Below are 23,316 nucleotides of genomic sequence, written 5' to 3'. Positions count from 1 at the left end.
CATTGTATTCTAGAAGCTAAGACAAAGAGATCTTTAAGAAGGAGAATGTTAGCTGGACAGTGGTGGAGCATGCCTTTAATCCCAGCACTTGGGAGGCAGAGGCAGATGGATCTCTGAGTTTGAGGGCAGTTCCAGAACAGTCAGGGCTACACAGAGAAACCCTGTCTCGGGGGGAGGGGAGGAGAATGTTATTGGTTTTGCCAAAACCTATAGCAAGGTTAAGAAGAGTGAAGTGTAGATAGGCCAATCAGGTCTACAGCTCAGAACCTGTGAAAAAGCACAATGATAGAGTCAGAAGGAGCACAGGGGTGGGCACTGGTGGCTGTAGTGTAGTGACATTCTTTATGAAATAATGAACTAGTCTATATTCACCCAAAGACATACACAGGAGGGTACCATATTTCTTTGCTTCTCTTCTTTAGTCAAGTCTTCACAGTGTATTTTCAACCTTGGATCAAAGCTGCCTAGAAATGCTGTGAAGCTGCTTCCGTGTGTGAGTGGCCTTCTTATCACTGCATTCATTCCCATTGATAAGTTTAGATGGTCCAGTGGTAAACAGAAAGAAAGCAACATTGAAATGGCCTGATGACATCACTTCCTCTAATCTTGGTGTACACAGCAGAATGTTAGGTTCTCACTAGTGGAGATGGGAAGGGAGAGTTGGCCATTGAACTTGGTGTATAAAAGTCCTTGGTGGTATTAACAAGGTAGCCATGGTAAGGAAACATTCAAGAAATGTTGACTATGATGAAATAGAGACAAGAACTACAGTTAACATTTTTAAGTTTCACCAAGGACAAAAGGAAGATTTCAGTGGCAATGGTTGTGAAAGATTAAGAGGACATTTTTAAAAATTGGCAATGTCACAACTTCCTTGTGTATTGATGATGGGAATAGTTGACAAAAGAGACCATGATGAGATACATGCAGAGAATATAAAGAGAAGATAAATAGATCAGGTAGATAACTGACTTAAGGGAGGGGGGATGAGGTAGGTACAGTTGTGTACCTTTGCAAGTCCTGGTTTTAGGAGAAGATTGTATTGTTTTTCCATCTGAACAATATGAACGGTGAGATCTGGATGCAAGCAATCGAGGCCCAAAGATTGATTAGTAGGGAGATTCCTTTAAAAGCCACATTAAATTTATTTATGACGGCTCAAGGGCCACCTCTCCTGATAGGTTTTAATGGTTGTGTAATAGTGACGCAATGTTTACCCTTCAGCTCAGCGTATGTTCACAGTGGACATCTGTGCTTTATAGGTACAGCTAGACCTTAAGTGGGGCAGTTCATCATGACAGGCACTCACATTTTGTGGTGGGTCTTGATTTATTACTTGGATACAAGTTCATTGCCAAGGGAGACTGTCACTGTGCCTTTTTGTCTTTGGAGGACAGCAGTATTTTAACATTACCCATCAAGCCTGTCACCCGCAATGGAGGGCTGCTCAAAGGCCTTGCTGGGAGGGAGATGGGTCTGCAGACTCCTTTCATGGTGATTTATTTCACAGCCAAATGAATTTTGTTTCTGAATCTGCCATAGCCACACATCTTCCTGGAGTGTAAAAAATCAACCCATGAAGAATGTTAGACCTCTGGCTGGCAAAGAGGGAGCCATTTTCCCTTGAGATAATTTATGAATTGGGCAAGAATAGACCTCATTTAGCTACTTAGCAGGAGGCTAGGGTTTTTTTTTCTCCTGTCTTCCTTTTCAACCTGGCAAAGCTGAAGTCCACAAGCCGATATGGCCTTCAGCACTATTTAGCAGGTGTCCCCTCTGTTGTCTAATCAGAGAGAACCTTGGAGTGCTAAGCTAAGAAGAAACTTCCCATATCTGGGAACTCAGTCAACCCTCATGATAGAATGAGCAACAAATATAAGCAACAAATATAGGAATGTTCTAAGCAGAAAACCCATTTTTTTCAGGCACTGTGTTTGTTTCTGCATCAATTCCTTCCCCAGAATTGGATTCTCATCTTTACTGTGAGATTTTGCCTTAATTATATAGACATGAAGACAACAGACATGTCAAACTTGACAGAGGAAAGCCCATAAGGCTTGAGCCCTATACAAAGAACTACAGGCAACTAAAGAATTCTGAGAGTAGGAAAAACCATCTTGCCCTGGCAGGAGCCTACCAATTGGTTATCCAATAGCAAATGATCAGCCTTGATAGAGCAAGGAGAGGTATATGGAAGGCTTTGGGGGCAGGCAAGGGAGAAGAGAAATAAAGTAATGAGATTGAAACTTCAAAAAGAAAAGAAAATTAATAAAAATTAAGTAATTATAATAAAATGAATATAAATAACACGGATATTAAATTAATAGGTATGAATATGTATTGCTTTTTAAGGAGAAAGAATGTATGTAACATATTTTTGCTTTAAGAATTCACTTTTGAATTTATTTTTAACATGAATGCAAACTATAAAGTCTGATTTTTTTATTTTACAAATGAAGAAAGTGCTAAGAATATTGGTTTAAATCAAAAGATTTGTTGTTTTTGAAAAATTGTCTATATCACTTCTGTCCAGTTACTCATCCTTTTATATTGAGAATTTACCAGGCTTGAACAAGGCTTTGAAGAAAGCAGGTGTCTCTCTGCTCCGTAGACATCAAGGGCCACAAACACATAGGTCTTACATTCCCATGGGACTGGCATAGGAAGTGGATGGGTTAAGTCATCGTTAGACTCCACAGTCCTAGCCCTGTGATATCTCAGTGCAGGCTACTGCTTTACACAGCAACTACTCTATTTCACATGGTTTATTCATGTAATTTGGGTTTTATGCCTATATAATTCAGATAGATGTATTCAATATGATGCTATCCGTTGATACATTGCAGAGAGGTAGATCATCTCCCACATACACAGGCTTGCCTAAGAGCAGTTAAGAACTTTCATTTCTGTCTTGGAAAAAAAACAACTTAAAGGCCAGCAAAATAACTCATTGGGTGTTCCTCAAACCCAAGATGAAATGAGAGAGCCACCTCTCAAAAGGTGCCTCTGACCTTCCACTTACATACTATGACATATGTGTGCACGTGTGCACCCGTGTGCACGTGCACTCACACACTCACATTCACAATAATGATCCATTTTTTTTGTCCCACCCACTTTTCTCTCTATCCATGGTAACATCTATTGGCCCATTCTATTTTTATGTTCTATTGTGGAAGACTCATTAGGTATTTCCTTATCTTCTTTAAAACCAAATATTCTATTTTAGTAAGTCCTTCCTCATAAAGGCAATATTATTCAACTAGACAGTTTATTATGCTAATTTTCATTTAATTTTTCTTTCAATATCAAGTCCAGTCTCCTTAACTGGGTACTCCTATGAACTTCCTATGCCTTGGACTTTTTCCAGCTCATCACATCTCTACAATTACTTCAATAATCAGCAATTTTCTTATTATGGAAGCCGATTTGCTTCTTAATATCTTATTTGTTTTGGGAATAAGTCAAGGTTAAGAAACAACAAAAAATGTAATTTGGATATTATTTAGACCTCAAAGGATCAGGTCTAATCTTCATTGTCCAGTTGAAACACTTGAGAAGAGGGAGTCTCAACTGAGGGGCTGCCTCCTACAGATGGCCTGTAGAAGTGTCTGTGGGCAGTTCCTTCATTGCCAAGTAGTATAGGAGGGTCCAGCCCACTGCAGGACCAGGTAGACCAGGGCCAGAAAAGGCAGGTCTCCTGGAGCCCAAGAGCAAGCCAGTAGGCAGCATTTCTCTATGGTTCTCCTTCAAGCTCCTGCCTCACGCTCCTTGCCATGGCTTCTCTTGATGAAGAGAGAACCTTTAACCTTTAAGCTGAAATAAACACTTTCCTTCCTAAATCACCTTTGATCAGTGGTTTATCAGAGCAGCAGAAAGCAATCATAATAAAGTTTTCCTCAGGAAAAATAATTCAAATAATGATACATATTCTGTGTATATTCTATTTTTGGTTGGGGAAATAAAATGGCCACAGTCATAAACCATGAATGAATATGTTTGGAGTTTGTGTGTTCATGTGTGTTCGTGTATGTGTGTATGTGTGAGAGATTTGGATTATTTTAAAAACAAGAACAAAGAAGCAAAATTTGACAATGTAAATGTGCTGTTAAGATGGAACTTGTTATTGTCCTTGTAGACAGGCAGGTGTGGGTTACTTACACCAATATATTCATTCATTCCTTTGCCACTGGGGGTCACTATAAAGACATGGCTTGAAGAAGCTTAAACCTTCCTTGAGCTGCTTTGTGGAATTAGAATCTAGAAACTTAATGTAGGAAAAGAAACACTATTCATAGGAATGACTAAAAGAAAAAAAAAAGAGAAAGCGTAAAATATATTCCTTATTTCTGTTGATTTAACTGCAAAGTAGTAGCATGAATATTTTCTCAGACGTTACCTTTACTGCAACAGGAGTTACAGCAAACTGAGAACACTTAATTAAGGTGACCTTGATATTATAGAATAAATGTGCTCTCAGGATTTCTGTTTTCAAAATTCAAATTAAAAATACAACTAAAACTGGGTTTGAGTTCACAGGCAGGTAAGCCCAACTGATTGGAGGTTCAGGCAGGAGGATCGTAAGTTCCACCCTGCCTGGGTGACAGAATGAATAAAGACCAGCCAGCTGGTGGAGCTAAGGGAGACTGTCTAAAAGTGACAAAGAAAAGAAAGAAAAAAAAAAGAAAAGAAAAGGAAAGGAAAGAAAGGAACATAAAAAGAGAGCTGGGGGTATTGCTTAGAGAGAATGCATAATATGTATAGCTTGCCTGAGGCCATAGGCTTAACAGCAATGCAAACGCACAGACACACACACACACACACACACACACACACACACTTGCGTGCATGAGTTGGGGGGGGGGATAAAAACTGAGAGAAACAGAGAAAGTGCTAAAGTTGCCTGTGCAATTACATCTTACTCTTAGATTTGGATAGGAGCATTTGTTTTTAACATCCCTATTAACAAAGCAACTTTCTCAATGTTTCTATGAAAACAGTCTGCAAGCCATCTCCTAAATATACAAGCAGAGTAAATTGACATAGATGTTTCTTAACAGTATAAATAAAACATGATCCAAACCAACCAAATGAAGCCCCACAATTCTTCTCTCCCCCCCTTGTCCTTCCCTCCCTCCCTCCCTCTCTCCCTCCCTCCCTCCCTCCCTCCCTCCAACCCTCTCTCCTTTCTTCCCTCCCATCCTGCTCACTCTCGTGTATATTCCCAACATTTATTGAGAGCTTGTTTTATACTGTGGATAGTATTGATGGTATGGATAGTAAAACTCTATTTTTTTCCAACAAAGCAAAGTGAAGTTAGAGAGAGTGTGTGCAGCTAGACCCCTAAATCCTTACTGTACGTATCTGGAAAGACGATACATTTAGAAGTGGGGTTGAGGGGTGGAAGAGAGGGAGGTGGAGTGTTTATACATCCTAGAACTATGTGTAATTGTTCTAGGATATCCTACGAGTGGTTTGAGAGGTGGACTGTGGAAGGAAGGAGGGTATTAAAACAATAAGACCCGTAAGTTTTAGGGAAATGAAGTGTTTCAGGCTTGGGGTTCTGGATAAGAGAGGAGAATAACAGTGCATTTCTGTAAAGAGCACAGGAATTCCAGGTTTTATCCCATATAGGATATGGCTGTGCAAGGGAGAACTGCCAACAGGGCATGCATGTGAAAATGTGAGTGTAAGGGCTCAGGGATGGAGCCCCAGAGAACTGCACACAAGTTTTCTGCATACATACCAGCTCTGCCTGAATAGTGGATAGTGGTGCAGCTAAGGGTAGTGAGGAGAACTAGGGTGCTAACAGCCTCAGTGTGTGTGTGTGTGTGTGTGTGTGTGTGTGTGTGTGTGTGTGTGTGTGTCTCACGTGTGAGCTAGGCCAGACTGGGAAGCAGCTGCAAGCTGGAACAAAAGCACAAGCTGTTCTGCTAAAATAACAGACACGTTCCCAGGAAACTTTGCCTTAATAAGAATTTACATGAATGAAACCGTAACAACACAAGAATTACATATTGAAACGGTGGTTAATAGCACAAGCCGAGGAGGAGCCATGCTGCCAGTTTGAGTTTTGGCTTGCCCACTTAATAGCTATGTAAACTTGGTCATAAAAACAACAGCAACAACAAAACAAAACAAAACAAAACAAAACAAAACAAAACAAAACAAAACAAAACAAACACCAACCAACCAAACCAACCAACATCTGGGAGTCTCTTCCTTGCTCATTTTCCTTACGTCATAACTGCAGTAGAAGTGGGGGTTCTTGCCTTTCTTGAGAGAAACAGCTTTCAATATCTGCCTACTTCTCATACAAACGTGAGGCATTAAGTGTGGTTTTAAGGTTCAGTCTTTTTGGGAAGGCCTTTTCTTTCTTGACTATCTGCTTCTCATTACTTCTACACATAAACAACTGTGCCTAGAGATTTCTCTAGACTTAGCTCTTAAATCTGTTTTATTCTGTGTTCCTTTGATGCAAACATAACACCTCTACCACCCAGTTCTCTCTCTCTCTCTGTCCCTCTCTGTCCCTCTCTGTCTCTCTCTCTGTCTGTCTCTCTCTCCCTCCCTCTCTCTCTCTCTCTCTCTCTCTCTCTGTCTCTGTCTGTCTGTCTGTCTGTCTGTCTGTCTCTCTCTCTCTCTCTCTCTGTCTCTCTCTCTCCCCCTGCCTAGCTAAGACTTCTGTGGACCAGAGTCTCACACAGAGGTGTATATGTTGTAAGTGTGAACTCAGAGTCCTTGTTCTGTTTGCCACAACTGCGTTGGAGAACATTTCCATCATGCACAAAGATTCCCTTGTGCTAACTCTCAAGCCAGGCTCCACCAGCCCACCACACTCTTGGCTTCAGGAAGTCAGGGAAACGGCTTTCTATCTCTGTACATTTGTACTTTCTCAAGTTTTGCTGAAATGGGGCGGTATATGAGCACTCATCATGCCTGCCTTTCTCTTGAGATCCCTCCACTGCTGCAGGCCTGGGCAGTCATGTTTCTGGGCTGCTGACCTGCATTTTCCTGTGTCTGCACCATGTTTTGATGATGCACTTACCTGTGAAGACAGCGTTAGGCTATTTCCAGTTTTGAAGAATCACCAATAAAGCTGGCACAACTATCAACGTACATGGTTTTTATATTCACACATGTTATTTCACTTGGGAAAACAATCAAGAAAGGGAATTGTGCATGAACACACGTTAACAACCGAAGAGCCACACACAGTGTTTATCACCAGTATCGGTAGCTGAGTGTCCTGGACTTTGCACATGCCGACAGACATTACACCTTGCTAGTTTCAGTTGCTGTCATTTGGATGCCCTGTGGTACTGCCTTGCCTTTCTCTGGAGTGCCACACTGGCAGTCGTTCTGTGTCACCATTCGTCATTTGTATGGACTGTTTTATGAAATGTCTATTTGATCTTTTGCCTACTTACTTATTTCTCCCCTTCCCCTACTGATTATTTTGTGTTGCTGGGAATTAAAACACAGTTTCTAAGCAAATTCTCCCTCCCTGAGCTACATTATAACCCCTTTGCATATTTTTAAATTAAACTGTTGTCTTCTTAGAATTAAGTTAGGTTTTCAAAATACACTGTTTTTATCTGTATATCTTTCATCATACATTGTGAGTGTGTTCTCTCACTTTGTAGCTTACTGTTTTACATTCCTGAACCTTGACCCTAGAACATATTTTCATTTTCATGTTCAAGTCACCAGTTTTCCTTATGTACTGCATACTTTCTCTCTGCATTTATAGAAACTTTTCTTCCATTCTTTTACAGTTTTACAGTTTTAGCTTAAATTTAGGCCTATGATCAGTGTGTGTGTGTGTGTGTGTGTGTGTGTGTGTGTATACAGTGAAAGATCAGAGACTCAGTTCTGAGTTCATTTGTATATTAAACAGATTATCTCCTCTCCATTGAGCTATACAAATATCTTTGACCAAAGCCAATTATACATGTATGTATATGCATAGTTATATATTATATGCTTCATATTTTATTGATAAATTATTATATATCTATCTAGAATTCCAAATTCTCTGCATTATTCCATTTGTCTAACTATCCTTGTGCCTGTATTACACTGCTGTGATTACCAGAGCTTTGTAGCAAGGTTTGAAACAGTCTCTCTCTCTCTCTCTCTCTCTCTCTCTCTCTCTCTATATATATATATATATATATATATATATACATATATATATACATACATATATATGTGTGTGTATACATGTATATATATGTACATATATTAATATACATACACACATATTTAGTTTGGCTTTCATTGAGACACCATGACCAAGGCAACTCTTATAAGTACAAACATTTAATTGGGGCTAGATTGCAGTTTCAGAGGTTTAGTCCATTATCATCATAGCAGGAAGCATGGTAGTATCTAGGCAGACACATGGCTGGAAAAGGAGTTGAGAGTTCTGCATCTTGATTTGAAGGTAAATGACTTCCAGGCAGCTAGGAGGAAGCACTCTTCTGTAACGGGTATAGCCTGAGCCTAGGAGGAGACCTCCAAAGCCCACCTCCACAGGGACAGACGTCTGTCAACAATGCCACGCCTCTGAACAGTACTACTTTCTATGGGCCAAGTATATCCAAACCACCATATAGCCATACACATGCACACACATATATTATGACTTATAATAGAAATGCTATGGGCTTTTCAGTTTCTACAACAAATTTACTAGGGTTTTGTTTGGAATAGCATTAACTCTATAGCTCCTGCCATCCTGTATATTATTCTCTGTCCACATGAGGCTATTACATTTTAAATTAGTTTAATGTAAATCAAATTTCAAAATCCATTACATTTCTGTATTTCAGTACCCAGTTTCATATGGCTAATAGCTTTTCTCTGAAAAAAATCTCACATGTGGGGAGCACTTTTATTATTATAATAAGTTTTATTGGGTAGCACAATTACATACTAATGTGGAAAAAATAATCTTAACAGTATTGAATGCTCCAATCAACACATGTGTTTTTTCTTTCTATTTAAGTCTTTTTATCATATATAATTTTCAGTTTACATTTTCCATATAAAATTCATTAGGTATACCCCTAGTATTTTATATCTTTTGATTGCTAGTATAAGCACAGTATATAAGTTCTTTTTGTATCTTGGCCTTATTTTTGCAATCTTAATAAACTTACTTGTTTGACTCTTATAGATTTTGTTGGTTCTTTGAAATATTCTACATATAGAATCATGTTGAGTGTAAAATTTGTCTTTCATCTAAGACAAACAACCAACCCCTGTTTTCTTCACAGATGTATACATTTGATTTTCCCTTCTTGCTTTGGCTGAGGGCTCCTGTAAAAGTCGAGTTGCGGAGTAAAAATAAACAATGTAACTGATCTTTTCAAAAAAAAATCAATCTTTGGATTTAATTGATTATTTTTGTTACTTATTTATATCCCATTCCGTTCATTTCTGCTCTTTATTACTAATACTTATTACATTGAATTTAATCCCCCCTGTAATTTCTTAATATAGAAATTGGTGTGTTTAAAACCTTCATTAGTTGGTGATAGCATCTGAAAACTTCTAAGCTTCAGTGTAGATATATACCAAACATTTTGATATGGTGAGCTTTTATTTTACTCAGTTCAGAGTATAGATGATCCTTCACATATGGTAAAGTTATAAACATAGCCAGCACAAGTTGGAAATACCATAAAACTTAAAATGCCACCAATATACTTAGTCTATGGAACAGCAGCACAGCTTAGCATCAGAATATACAGCTGAGAGCCAGTTGCTTACTTCCTGGGATGCCCAGTTGTAGATTTCTGTCACTGATTAGTACCATAGACCCATATATTGTACGACAGATGCCTTGTGCAGAAAAGGATCAATATGTAAAATTCAGAATATGGGTGACTGTGTCTTGCTTTGTACTATCATAGAGTCCAGACATCCTTGGGATGGTGAGAAGGTTCAGTGGGTAACGATACTGTTACCCAGCTCTGACCTGGGATCTCTGGGGCCCACATGGAGAAAGGAAAGAAATGACCCTCACATGCGTGTTGTGGAATGTGTGCACATGCCTAAATACATATAAGTGTACACAAATGAATCATACTTTAAAAATCATTCTAAGCTGAATCGTAGTAAATTGAAGATTGTTTGTATCCTAAATGTTCCTTGTGAGCTCTTTTATAGACCATGGTTATATCAAGACCTATTCCCTAATTTCAAAATAGTTTAGAATTGTATAGAAAGCTTCCTGATATGAGTTTATGTATGATATGGTTTTTTTAAAAAAAATAGTTTTTAAGAGTATGTGTATGTATGTGCATCTGTGTAGGAGTATGTGTATATAAGTGTGGTACCCGATTAGGCCAGAAGAGGGCATGGGATCTCCTAGGGCTGGACTTAGAGGCAGCTCTGAACTCCCTGATATGGCTGCCTGAACCTAAACTTGAATCCTCTGCATGCGCAGCAAGCACTCTTAAGCACTGAGCCATCTCCCTACCCCTAAATGTTAGATATTTTGAATTTTACTTTATTGAGTTCTGAGTTTTATTGTTTTCTTGCAAAAGTGTACTGGACTTGGTTTTAGAATTAGCTACATTACCTGAAGATCAGTTTGTTTGATGGTTGTTGTTGTTGGTTGCATGATTTTCCTGTTTTCAAACAGGAAGTGTTTCCTGAGGCTTGGCCCATCTGATGTCTCTTGTGTCCCATCTTCCATGTCCTGTCTGTGTTTGCCAGTAGGATCTCAAATGACTCCCATTCCTATGAAAGTTCTGGGAATTATTTGCCTTAGAGCATCCTAGATATTTTCTTTTGTCTGCCAGCCACATGGAGTTTGTACCAAATGTGCCCCTCTGTTTACAGAGACTTGAAGAACCCCCATGAAAATTTCTGGAGCTCTTTCTTGTCTTGTCTCCTTCTTATGTAGCCCACTATTCTGCAAAGACTAACATCTCAGTATCCTTAAATGCTAGCCTGTGTCTCCTGAACTAAGCATGACTAATGCTGTCTCCTTGGATGGCATACTCCTATTTCACAGCCTGAAAAGTGCTACCAGGTAGAAAGTGGCTGCTGAAGGTTATTTTGTTTTTCTTTTCTCTCTATCACAGTTCTGTGAAACATGTTGCCCAATGTCTGAACCAGTTCTCATATTAGTGCATGTCTAGTTTCCTAAAGTTTATAAAAGAGAGGTCTGTCTAAGGTTAGGGAGATACTCTCTCAGTGAGTAAAGTGCTTGACATGCAAACGTGAGGACCAGAGATGAGATCCCTGGTACCTATATAAATGTTGGATGGGTGTGGTAGCCTGTCCTCGACACATGGGAGGTAGAGACAGGAGATACTTAGAGAAGGACAACTAGCTAGATTAGCTAATTCTAGGTTCAAGTGCCTAGTATTAGCTAATTCTAGGTTCATACTGCCTCAGTACATACGGTGGAGAGTGATGGAGGAAGATACGTGGCCTCAACCTATGATCTCTACATGAATGTGATCACATGTGCCTGTGCATGCCTTCTGACATGTGCACCCATAAACATGAACACACATGCACATGCACAGATACACACAGACACACACTGCAACATTCACCAAAGAAGTATATGTCTGAATCCCATTATTATTATAGTTTGAGGCAGAAATTATTGATGATTTGCCTACTGAAAAATTCTTAATTGACTTTTATTTTTTCTATTATTTGAGTCATAAGTACATGTGAGATTTTAAAAGATCAACAGACTTTATAGATTTTTGAATCTCGTGATTCTATTTACAAAATGATAAATTTCTTGTATGACTAATATGTTTTCGGAACATTTTGTTTTAAGTGGCAAGGAACAATCAAGATGAATGAGCACTCTGGATATTTCCAGTGGTAACTTTCACAAGCCATCATGTGATCCAGACTGAAGTCATTTTAGAACACAAATGAGCTTTCTAACTGACCTGCAGTAATCGTTTCTCTGCCTTTCAGCCTTTCTATGTCAGGTATTCATTACACCAGCTCTCCTCTTCAAAGATGGAGCGCACATATCAGTGCACAGTGGTAGTCAGACTCAGGCGTAAGTGTAGTCAGCCTAGATGTGGTATCCTTCTCCATGATGTCATTCACAGATCCAGGCTCTTTCCATCCCGCCACCCTCAACCACCTCGTGATCTGCTAGGACTCCATCCAGCAAAACAAAAGGCAAACAGACATTTAGGGACAGATGTGGGAGAGGTCATACGGACCAACTCTACAAGTGGTACATGCCAGCTCTGTGTATATCCCTTTAGATCAGTCTTAACCACAGGACTGACATAAGGTACATTGCGACTCACTGGTAAATGGGACTTGGATGTTAAATTTAAGGAAGCCTGTGCCGCTGACCCACAGCAGGAGGCTTAGGTGCACTCCGGTCACTTGTCTCTTTTATGTCTCAGTTCTGTTTTGGAGTAAAACATCTCAGCCAAAAAAGCACTGTGTGCAGATTTTCTAACTTTTGAAATAATCCTTTGTTCTTTGTTCCTTCTCTCTCTTCTTCCCCCTTTTCTTATACATTTCTCCCCATTCTCCTTTTCAGACATTACAATTTCCCAATACTTGGCTTTTTCTCTGAACTATTCTAGTGAACAAGAACAACATAGCGTTTCTTCTGCCAGCATAGATTTTCAATGCTTTATTCTATGTACTTAACATCTTACCCAGTAACACATGAAATAATGTTAACTGATGACTTTGAAAATGAGAAGAACTGTTTTCAGCAGAGTTCAAAGTAACAAGAAAATAAAATTCATGGAAAACTTATGGAAAAATAGGTTAAACCCTTTCTATTCACCACTGACTGCTTTCAGAAATAAAATATTCAATAACCATTGCCAAACAGAAAAGGCTACATTTATTTCACCCCCGACCCCACCTAAACCTAAACCATGCACAAACTGAAGTACATATAATTTAATAAGTATGTTTTTAATTTTTCTGTGTATATTTTTGCATTCCTCCTATAGGGTCTATTTTTTATTGTTGTTATTTAATGTGTACTGTGTTTCAGATTGCTTTTCCGGCAACTGATAATGTTGGCTTAGTTTTGCTCCACGTCTTAATTAGATGTTTAGTAGCACACATGAATGGAAGAAATGGCAGCCTCCTCCGAATAAATCACTGTGTACTGGCAGTGAGCCTAGGTGGCATGGAAGAATTTTATCATGGAACTACTTCTCTAGAACTTGTATGTCAACTTCTATATGAGCCTGATAAAAATAGATAACTTTGTGTTTTCATTAAGTTATTTGGCTCATTAAGTAAATTCCCACTGTGTTTATCACCTATAGGAATGACTTCACACACACACACACACACACACACACACACACACATGCGCACATATGCATACGCACATGCATGCACACACATGTGTATGTACATGCATACACACATGTGCATGCCCACAGTGTGGAGGTGTCTTGCTCTGAACTCTCGTGGTGTTTACAGTATGTTCAGCATTGTTTAGCTTCTTCTGCTACAACACCAAACACTAGTTTTCTCATCTGTCGGGACATCAGTTGGGAAACCAGACTTTATTGTCCCGGGATAACAACAACATTCCCTTTAACACTTCAAGGATTGCCTTATGGAAGCACAAGCTAGGCTTCCCCACTCTAAGTCTGGTTCCCGAGGAGGTCTCCCGTTCTAAGTGTCTCCTTTTGTAAAGTAGAAGTGTAGTTTCTTCACCTATCTCACCAAAACTATTTGGCAGTATCATTCACTGGGATCTTATGTCTGACAGATGTGCAAGGCATTGTTGCTGGCCTTGGCCATTTAGGCTTTGACTTGTTATGAAGATGAGTCTGAGACCTTTGCCTGCCAGGCTAGCCCCGTGCTGGTCTAGCTTAGACTCCAGAATCATTCATTATCTTCTCCCCTTTTGTGATGAGCCAGGGTGCACATAAAACTTCTTTAGAAAGGCCATCTTTTGGCAAGGAGCGTGGTATTAACCAGTCCTGGACAGCAGGGAACTGGAGTGTACGGCTCCCCAGCTGACAGATTCAGTTTCCTACTGATGAAGAAATGAGCAGCCCAGAGCTGAGAAGGGTCAAGAGTTCCCTTCCTAAGTCAGTGCACTGAACCTCCCGACGACCTAAGCAGCAGCTTTGGAGATGCCTGTGCATCTCAAGGTCAAGCCCAGGGTCACTGCTTCTCAGAATCATGACAGTCGTTTATTGAAAAGAAAAGTGTAGTGGAGATATGATAATAAAAACTTTAACAGGTCTGAACTTTTTGTTTTATCAAGAGGATAAGGTGCGTTCTTTTTCTTTTCTTTTCTTTTTTCTTCTTTCTTTTTTATTTATTCTTTTTTTACACTCCATATTGTATTCCCCTAGCCCCCGTCCATCCTCTGACTGTTCCACATCCCATACGTCCTCCCCACCCCCATGTCTCCACGTGGATGTCTCCAGCCCCCACCCCAACTGACCTTTAAACAACCTGTGGCCACCAGTCTCTTGAGGGTTAGGTGCATCATCTCTGAATGAACACAGATCTGGCAGTCATCTACTGTATGTGTGTTGGGGGTCTCATATCTGCTGGTGTATGCTGTCTGTTTGGTGGTAGTGTTTGAGAGATCTCAGGGGTCCAGATTAATTGAAACTGCTGGTCCTCCTACAGGATCACCCTTCTCCTCAGCTTCTTTCAGCCTTCCCTAAGTCAACAACAGGGATCAGCTGCTTCTGTCCATTGGTTGGGTGCAGATATCTGCATCTGACTCTTTCAGCTGCTTGTTGGGTCTTCTGGAGTGCGGTCATGCTAGGTCCCTTTTTGTGAGGACTCCATAGCCTCAGTAATAGTGTCAGGCCTTGGTACCTCCACTTGAGCTGGATCCCACTTTGGGCCTGTCACTGGACCTTCTTTTCCTTAGGCTCCTTTCCATTTCCATCCCTGTAATTCTTTCAGACAGGAACAATTGTGGGTCAGTTATGACTGTGGGATAGCCCCCTCACTCTTACTTGGAGACCTGTCATCCTGCTGGAGGTGGGTTCTATAAGTTTCCTCTCCCTACTGTCTGGTATTTCATCTAAGGTCCCTCCGTTTGAGTCCCAAGAGTCTCTCACCTCCCAGATCTCTGGTGTATTCTGGAGTGTCCCCCCAGCCTCCTATCTCCCTAGGTTGCCTATTTCCATTCTTTCTGCTGGCCCTCAGGGCTTCAGTCCTTTTCCCTCACCCAATACCAGATCAGGTTCCCCTCTCCCAAGTCCCTCTCTCCCTCCCCACTTGTGATTGCTTTCTCCTCCCTCTCAAGAGGGATTGAGGCATCCTTACTCAGGCACTTCTGCTTGTTGACTTTTTTGAGTTCTATGGACTGTATCTTGGGTATTCTTTCCTTTTATTTTTTATTTTTTTGACTAATATTCACTTATTAGTGAGTACAGACCATGCATGTGCTTTTGGGTCTGAGTTACCTCACTCAGGATGATATTTTCAAGTTCCATCCATTTGCCTTCAAAAACTCAGGATGTCCCCATTCTTAACAGCTGAGTAGTATTCCACTGTGTAAATGAACCACTTTTTCTGTGTCCATTCTTCTGTTGTGGGACATCTGGGTTGTTTCCAGCTTCTGGCTATCATAAATAAGGCCACTATGAACGTAGTGGAACACATGCCCCTGTGGCATGGTAGGACATCTTTTGGGTATATTCCCAAGAGTGGTATAGCTGAATCTTCAGGTAGATCTATTTGAGGAACCTCCAGATTGATTTCCAGAGTGGTTGTACCAGTTTGCAATCCCACCAGCAATGGAGAAGTGTTCCTCTTTCTCCACATCCTCTCCAACATGTGTTGTCACCTGAGGTTTTGATCTTAAGCCATTCTGATTGGTATAAGGTGGAATCTCAGGGTCGTTTTGATTTGCATTTCTCTGATCACTAAGGACTTTGAACAATTCTTTAGGTGCTTCTCAGCCGTTCGAGATTCCTCAGTTGTGATTCTCGCTTTAGTTCTACACTCCATTTTGATTGAGTTGTTTGGTTTTGTTCTTAACCTGTAGCCAGCTCTTCACTCACCACTAAAGACACCTCTTCCTAATCTGAAAATCACCCCCATGTCCAGGATTCTGACTTGCTGCTAACCCCTAGTTCTATCTATCGAGAAGGAGAACTAGATGCTACGACTAAACTGTCAAAGAACACAGCTATTACTTAAAGAGTCTGAGAAATGAGGTGCAGAAATATAAGTCTGATTAAACATGGAGCCAGGTTGCTGGATTTATAGAACTCCAGCTCCATGGGTAGAGGCTGTGACCCCCACCCCCACCCCAGGATAGTGTATTTTCCTCTCAGTCCTCCTCAACCTGTGTCATCGTATCTCATATGGTTTTCGTTTTGAGTTCCTAATGAGGCTGGCACAGGATCAGGGATCAACAATGTGTTTTGTTTTAGGCAGGTCTTTACATTCCCAGGGGCATGCCTTGAAAGCCTTTGAAATCGCTTTTGACAATGGCTTTTTGAGATCCATCAATGCAGGCTTTGGTTCTGCCAGCAGGAGTTCATTCATTGATTATTTTAAGCTGCCTATTTGTGGAACCAAATGTGAAGAAAAAGAAAATAGGCCTCTTCTCCATTTCTGGTACACTACCTCACTAAGAGAGGATTTGGCTGCCTTTTTAGATACAGTAGGAAAGAAGTGCTTTATGACAAGATTTTTAAAAATTAAATTCTACATATATATTCCTTAAAGTCACACACATACATACAGACACATTTAACATATATTTAATATGTTATATATTAATATTACACACACACACACACACATATTTGATTCTATCTCTTTGACTCCATCCCTCCTGATTCCTGATTTTCCTGAAGTACCAACTCAATCTATAGAATAGCTGTTGCAGTTGGTATTTGCCTCCCTATCTCTATGTAATAGGTTTATACTGCTACTTCTCGATATTTAAAAGCTTTGAATTTTTATTTGGCTTTGTAGTGTGGAGGAAGAAAACTTAAAAGTCCTTACATCACTCTCCCATAGATACATGCACTTAAACAGAGATGCATACTTGTTTCTAAACCCAGATGGAGAGAAGAAGAGGAGCAATAAATAACCCTCTGGGTGTTTGATAAAGCCATAGTGAATTATTTTTTATTTACTTAAAATTACACATAATATATGCATATATATTTAATTAAAAATATGCCACTTGAGGGGACAGTGCTTCTCCCAAAACCTATAGACTATCTATCCAATAAAAACCTCAGCGGCACACAGGAAAAACCCTTGCAGCTACTGGATAAGGGAATTCAGGAGATCCTCCTACCCGCTAAAAACAATATAGGCTATTGCTGTTGGCTTTGGTGCCTTCCAGGAAAAGTGGGTGCAACCCTACTGCTGAAGACACCATACAGCGCCTAGCTCTCATTTCTTCTTCAGATGACCCCCTTGTTTTGTAGGGTACCCACCTTACTAGGTACCTAAAAAATGAAAGGAGCTTAAATACTCTGGGATTTTGCAAGACTGTACTAAGTTTTTTTTTTTTCTTCTGTCACATTTATTGATAAATTAGAATCTAGGTTATTTTTTTTTCCTTCTGAATTTTGAAACAATTTCTCTGCTGCTTTTGGGTTTCCAGTTTGCTTCTGGGAAGGCTGAGGTGGCTGTGACTCCCAACCGTTTCCATGCGGCTCCCTTTTTAAATGCATCTGGCAGAATTTCTGGAACATTCTGTTTCTAGTGGTTTGAAATCTGACACTGATGTGACAAATTGCTTATGTTCTCACTTTGTGCTGGGTACTCTCTGAGTTCATTCAACTTCTAAAATCATACCTTTCACTTCTGGGACATTTTTCTTGAATAGGATCTTCTTAATTCCAGACTATTTCTGCATGGGCTCTCCTCTCTGGGACACTAATTGTTCAGGCATTGTATCTTCATAGGCATTTATTTTGTTTTTATAGGTATTTTTCTGCATATTCATCAACCTCATCTCCTGACCACTGGACTAACATTGTTGCCTCTGCTTTATCTGAGCGTTTCTATGATGTTTGATTCTTTACAAACCAAAGGCTTCTTTTACGTCTAGGATACTGATAAAAATAATGAAAATTTCTGTCTCTCTCATCCTTTGCTTTGTGTGTGTAACTTGTACAGTTACAATGCTTTATAACGTTTTCATTCATGGTGGGATGCATATCTATGAGAGTAGTCTCGTGAGATCATTGTGGAACTTAAAAATTCTTAGAGCCCAGTGACATCATTGCCTTCTCACCACCACAGTGAAACTCCTTCCTCGTGTTTGTGGTGATGCTGCTGTGGATATGCCCACTCCTCTGTCAATGTAAGGAGGGTATCACACGTTCAATCACGCATGCACATAAAGCTTGGGAATGGGAATGGTTGACTGTGTTACTCATTTCTTTACTAAGAGCTATTTTCTTTCTCCTCCTAGTCATAAAATGTGCCGAGGGGCTGGGTTACAGCTCAGTTGAAAGGGCTCATGCCTTGCCACACAATTCCTGAGTTTGAGCTCCAGAACTCACATGCAAAAAGCCAGGCATAGTGTTGTATGCTTGCAACCCCAGTGCTGAGAAAGCAGAGATAAATGAATTCCTGGGACTTGCTTAGCCTACTTAGTTCTAAGCCAACAAGAGAGCTTATTAGTAGAGAAAAAGAGGGGAGGGTCAATGGTTCCTGAGAAGCAATACCTGGGGTTGTTTCTGGATGTCCACATGCATGAACACACACGAATGTGCATGCCCCTACACACATGTGCATGCACACACATCAAGCATAAACCTTATCCCATCTTAGAGTGGCTGCAGGCTAGTTGCATTTCTTGTTTACACCAGGAGGCCTCATTGAGACACTGCTCGGTGCTACTTACTTTACATAAGTACACTCTACAAAGACTGCATTGCACAGTGATGTATTCTACACACAGCAGATCTCTCAGAAAATGTCCCCGTGATTAAGTGAAACATGGCTGTATTTAGAAGTACTTTTGTGATGTGGCTGATTTTCTCTCTTGGATGGAAAATTATCTCCTGGATGAGTGGGTTTGTAAGTAAGCCCTCCCCCTTTAGCACACAGATGATCAGTAGACTTGTGTGACCACAGACTGCAAGGCAAGAGAGCTACAGAGAAACCGGGATGAGAAGGGCCTGGATTCCAAGCCTTACATGTAGTGCTGAGACACTTAAGCCCCTAGTATTGGCTAGTGATTTTTGTAAGCCGTCTAGTGAGAATTGTGTTTGTTTATGATACAGGTCTGAGGACCATTGGCGTGATCACCAAGCTGGATCTCATGGATGAAGGAACAGATGCCAGGGATGTACTGGAGAACAAGCTGCTGCCTCTTCGCAGGGGTAATATACTGTGGTTTTTCCAGGCCTGCCTTTTATAAAATGGCAGAGAAATGACTGGCAAGCCACAGGGAGGCTTGGCTTCACTTCTTCCTCTGTTAAAAGGGAGTGATTTATTATTAACCATACTTTATACGGAATGGCACACTGCTCCCAAGTGTTGTATTAAAGAACATTATAAGAAGGGAACTATGTCTTAAAATAACAGGAATAGGAAAACATGGAAAGGAAGGAGCTCAAAGGAAGGTTATAAATATTCATCACAGGCTACATAAATATACACCGTTTTGTTTTAAGTCTGATATTAACTTGCCTGCTATATGATACAACAGTCGAGATGTAGTTTCTTAAAGTGTGTAGAGCTTTAAAAAGTGACGGATATCATTCTGTTGATGTCAACGATCTATCAGTAGCCAAACTAGTGGCTTTTTTGTACAGTGAGGTCTTGGATGGAATGCTGTAAGAAGACACAGGCTTTAGGCTTTAAAACTAATTTTGCCTGGTAGAGAGCCTTGAAGTTTCTCTGGAATAAATGGCAGGAAGTGTGCCAAATCCCATGAGTTTGTGTTTCGTTTCAGGCTACGTGGGGGTGGTCAACAGAAGCCAGAAGGACATAGATGGAAAGAAAGACATTAAGGCAGCCATGTTGGCAGAAAGGAAATTTTTTCTTTCTCACCCGGCATACAGACACATTGCTGATCGTATGGGGACCCCACACCTCCAGAAGGTCCTGAATCAGGTAAAATTATTCTTTTCAGCAGTAAGTATAATTACGAACGGTATAGATTACCAGAATGAATATTCCTTATTATAAAATTTTATTTTGCCCAGGTAAGACTCACTCTGCTTTTGATAATAATTTTCAACACTAATTATTTAGACAATTTACCACCATTTAGACCACTTAGCATTCTCATTGAAATGAATCCACCTCAGTGTCGTTGAGAGTATCCAAAGAAAAACCACACTCCGATTTAGGAACAGTGAACAGCAGACACACGTGTGAACATGCTCTCACTCACGTATACAGTAACTTAAGCTAAACTTACACAGCTCTGACAAGGTAGTCTCTTAGGATCTGTTTCAAATGTTCAGCTGTGATGGTTAGGTTAGAGTCTTCCATGAACTGTTTTATGGTTTTATTAAATCTTTATTGGCTTCTTAATTTAAAATATTGAAACAATAAATCTTGATGAAGTAATCATTGATTTCCACTAACCTAAACCATCTTTCCAAGATAACGCAATCATTCCAAATCAATAGATTTGGAATTGGCCTTCAGCCCACCCTCTTCTGTTCATCACATCCATCATTCCCAGAAGACCTTAGTATACTTACTTACCATATCTTCTTTCCATAAGGGAGTTGAATATCTTGTCAAAACAGGCTTCCTTCCTGAGTCTCCATTGCATTGACTTACATTGTGAGTAGCGTCTGTCACAAATATCCTAAGAGTTTCTATACGAACTCTTCTTTATGAAAGTGGTCTGCCAATGAGTTGATCACTGGATGTCAGCTCCTTGAAGGAAGCTGTCATGGTAACAGTAGCTTTACTACTTGGACAAAACAAACTGAGGGAGTTTTAGAAAATAAAGACCAATAATATACTTTTAAGCAATGTAGCAGACTACCATAAAATTCATGCTTTTTAATTAAGGGAAAATGAGCATTTAGAAGCCACAGGGCAGCATTTGACTGTATCACTTAAGTCACCAATACATTTTAAACAGCTACACAAGTTGGTCATATAAGAACCACAGTATTCTTCCACCAGTATAGCCAGTATAGCACCAGTATAGCCAGTGCTAGTAACACTTCCAACATTACTGCTCCCATAACTATATTGGCCTAAGTAAACTATAAACAGATTATGAGATATCTTAGGGAAAATTCACTAGTATGCTTAGAAATATAAAGCTAGAAGTAAAGTAGGTTTTGAATAGGTGAAAACCTGAAGGGGGCAATTCACCTATTTAGGTTGCTGGTGATCACTAAGTTAGGACATAATTGGATGAAATTTGACTGGATTTTGTATTGAAGATTTTTCCTTTCCTATATAAGTGCTCTCTGTTATTTCAAATATCTTCACTCTGTTAGAAAGACAGAGTGGTTTAAGAGACTTGATAAAAAGAATAAAAGGGTCAGGTTGGTGAGTTTAAAGGAATACTCAAATCACAGGCAGGAAGATTAATTGTAGACCAGGTAGATTTAAAATTGTGGAGATCAGTTAGGAAAGTGAAAAAATGTACTAGCTCAGTTTTTGTCAGGGTTAGTAGCTTTGAGAGATGCTGACAAGAGCTGAGAACTTAGTGACACAATAGAGCTTGTGATGGGTGATAGAAATCTTTAGTGGGCAACTAGTTAACCAGACTAACTCCCACATTCCCAGAATATTAGGAAGTTGGACACCTGTATGAGAAGTCAGGTGCCCTAGTTGGCTTTCACAGATATGAGAAAATACCCTAAATAAACAACTTACAAGGAAAAGAGACTAATTTTGGCTACTGCTTTTGGAGTTCAGTTCATGGATATCTGATTCTACTGTGCTGAGCCTTCATAGCAGAGAAGGTTGAAAAAGAAACCAAAGTCTCAATGGCCTTCAAGGGCATGATTCCCACAATTTAACTTCTTCCCAGTAGCCTATGTCCTAAGTGTTCTAACAACCTTTCAAGGTTGGTGACCAAGCTTTTGGGCATTTGAAGACACCACAGATTCAAACTGTAACAACTGGGTAGTTAATTTGGGTGTGTTGAGGCTGGGGTGTTATTTATGGATCCAGAAGGGAATGCTGAAATGTATATGCCCACAGCAGAGACAGAAAGTCCTGTTTGGACTTGGATAATGAGAGGCAACAATGGAGGCTGAAGTTTACTTCATACACTGATCTTCATGCTTATATACATGTCTGATTTTGCTGTGTTTTATTTAGCAACTTACCAACCATATTCGAGATACCCTGCCCAACTTCAGGAACAAGCTACAGGGGCAGCTGCTCTCCATAGAACATGAAGTTGAAGCCTTCAAAAACTTCAAACCGGAAGACCCCACAAGGAAGACCAAAGCCCTGCTGCAGTGGGTCACCTCTCTCTTCCTCTGTTCACTTGACACAGCTTGCCTGGCCTGCATATGCTTGCCATGTTGCTTTCTGGAAGCAGCAAGGAGCATAGCTGAGGTTCTGTGTGTGATACAGTGACCCCCAACCCCTGAGTCATTCTGTTTTCACAAGGAACACTTGCTGATTTTACTGTTATTACAAGGTTGACCAGTCGCTTATCTCCATGGATTCAGTCAGGAAGCATAGCCAGAGGTGATAACTCAGCAGGGGTTTTCTCTCTTAGCCTCAGAAGTCAGTAGAGATGAGCATATCTTTTATATTTTATAACAAAACCTATAGATGTTGCTTTATTATCTTTGTTTCCAATTTTCACATGATTTTTCCCTGTGTATATCTCAGGAGAATAAAAGGCTTACTTAAAAGCGATTACATTTCAATTTCCTTTCCCTTTCTGGTAGTGATTTTTATATGGCTGTTTAAACTTCAGGGATTAAAAACTCAAGCAGAGCTTTTATGCCTTCATGATCTGTTCATCTTCATGATCTTCCCATCCCTCCTTTATTCTTGGGGTATTTGAAGATACCATAGCAGAGTTGCTAGAGAACACTGGCTCCTTTCATCTCTTCTTTGACTCCTGTAGACTCCACTTGTCTCTTCACCTGTGTGCATCAACTTGCACTAGGTCTGACTCAATTGGAAGGTCTAGCATTCCTACACACCTAAGTTATCCATCAATGATGATAGTTGATATCTCTTAACGTACTATTATTTTACTTATTTATTTATATTTGTGTGTATTGTTTCATATATATGTATATATATATTATATATATACATGTATATATACATTCATTGTGGGCATGCATTTGTGTGTGTGTGTGTGTATGTGAGAGAGAGAGAGAGTGTGTGTGTGTGTGTGTGTGTGTGTGTGTGTGT

At 40.0% G+C, this 23,316-nt stretch overlaps 1 protein-coding gene across 6 annotated transcripts in view; it reads left to right on the top strand.

Moving 5' to 3' along the window:
* Dnm3 (dynamin 3) overlaps window positions 1-23,316 on the top strand; it is a 462,213-nt gene that overhangs the window by 126,728 nt on the left and 312,169 nt on the right. For all 6 annotated transcript variants that reach the window (XM_029478106.1, XM_029478097.1, XM_029478095.1 and 3 more), the window contains exons 5-7: window positions 19,230-19,328; window positions 19,904-20,064; window positions 22,255-22,397. In XM_029478106.1, coding sequence (XP_029333966.1) covers window positions 19,230-19,328; window positions 19,904-20,064; window positions 22,255-22,397 — 403 coding nt within the window. The remainder of the gene's footprint in view (window positions 1-19,229; window positions 19,329-19,903; window positions 20,065-22,254; window positions 22,398-23,316) is intronic.

This window comes from Mus caroli, chromosome 1 (genome assembly GCF_900094665.2).
Source record: "Mus caroli chromosome 1, CAROLI_EIJ_v1.1, whole genome shotgun sequence".
Taxonomy (NCBI): domain Eukaryota; kingdom Metazoa; phylum Chordata; class Mammalia; order Rodentia; family Muridae; genus Mus; species Mus caroli.
This window is presented reverse-complemented; position numbering and strand designations above follow the sequence as displayed.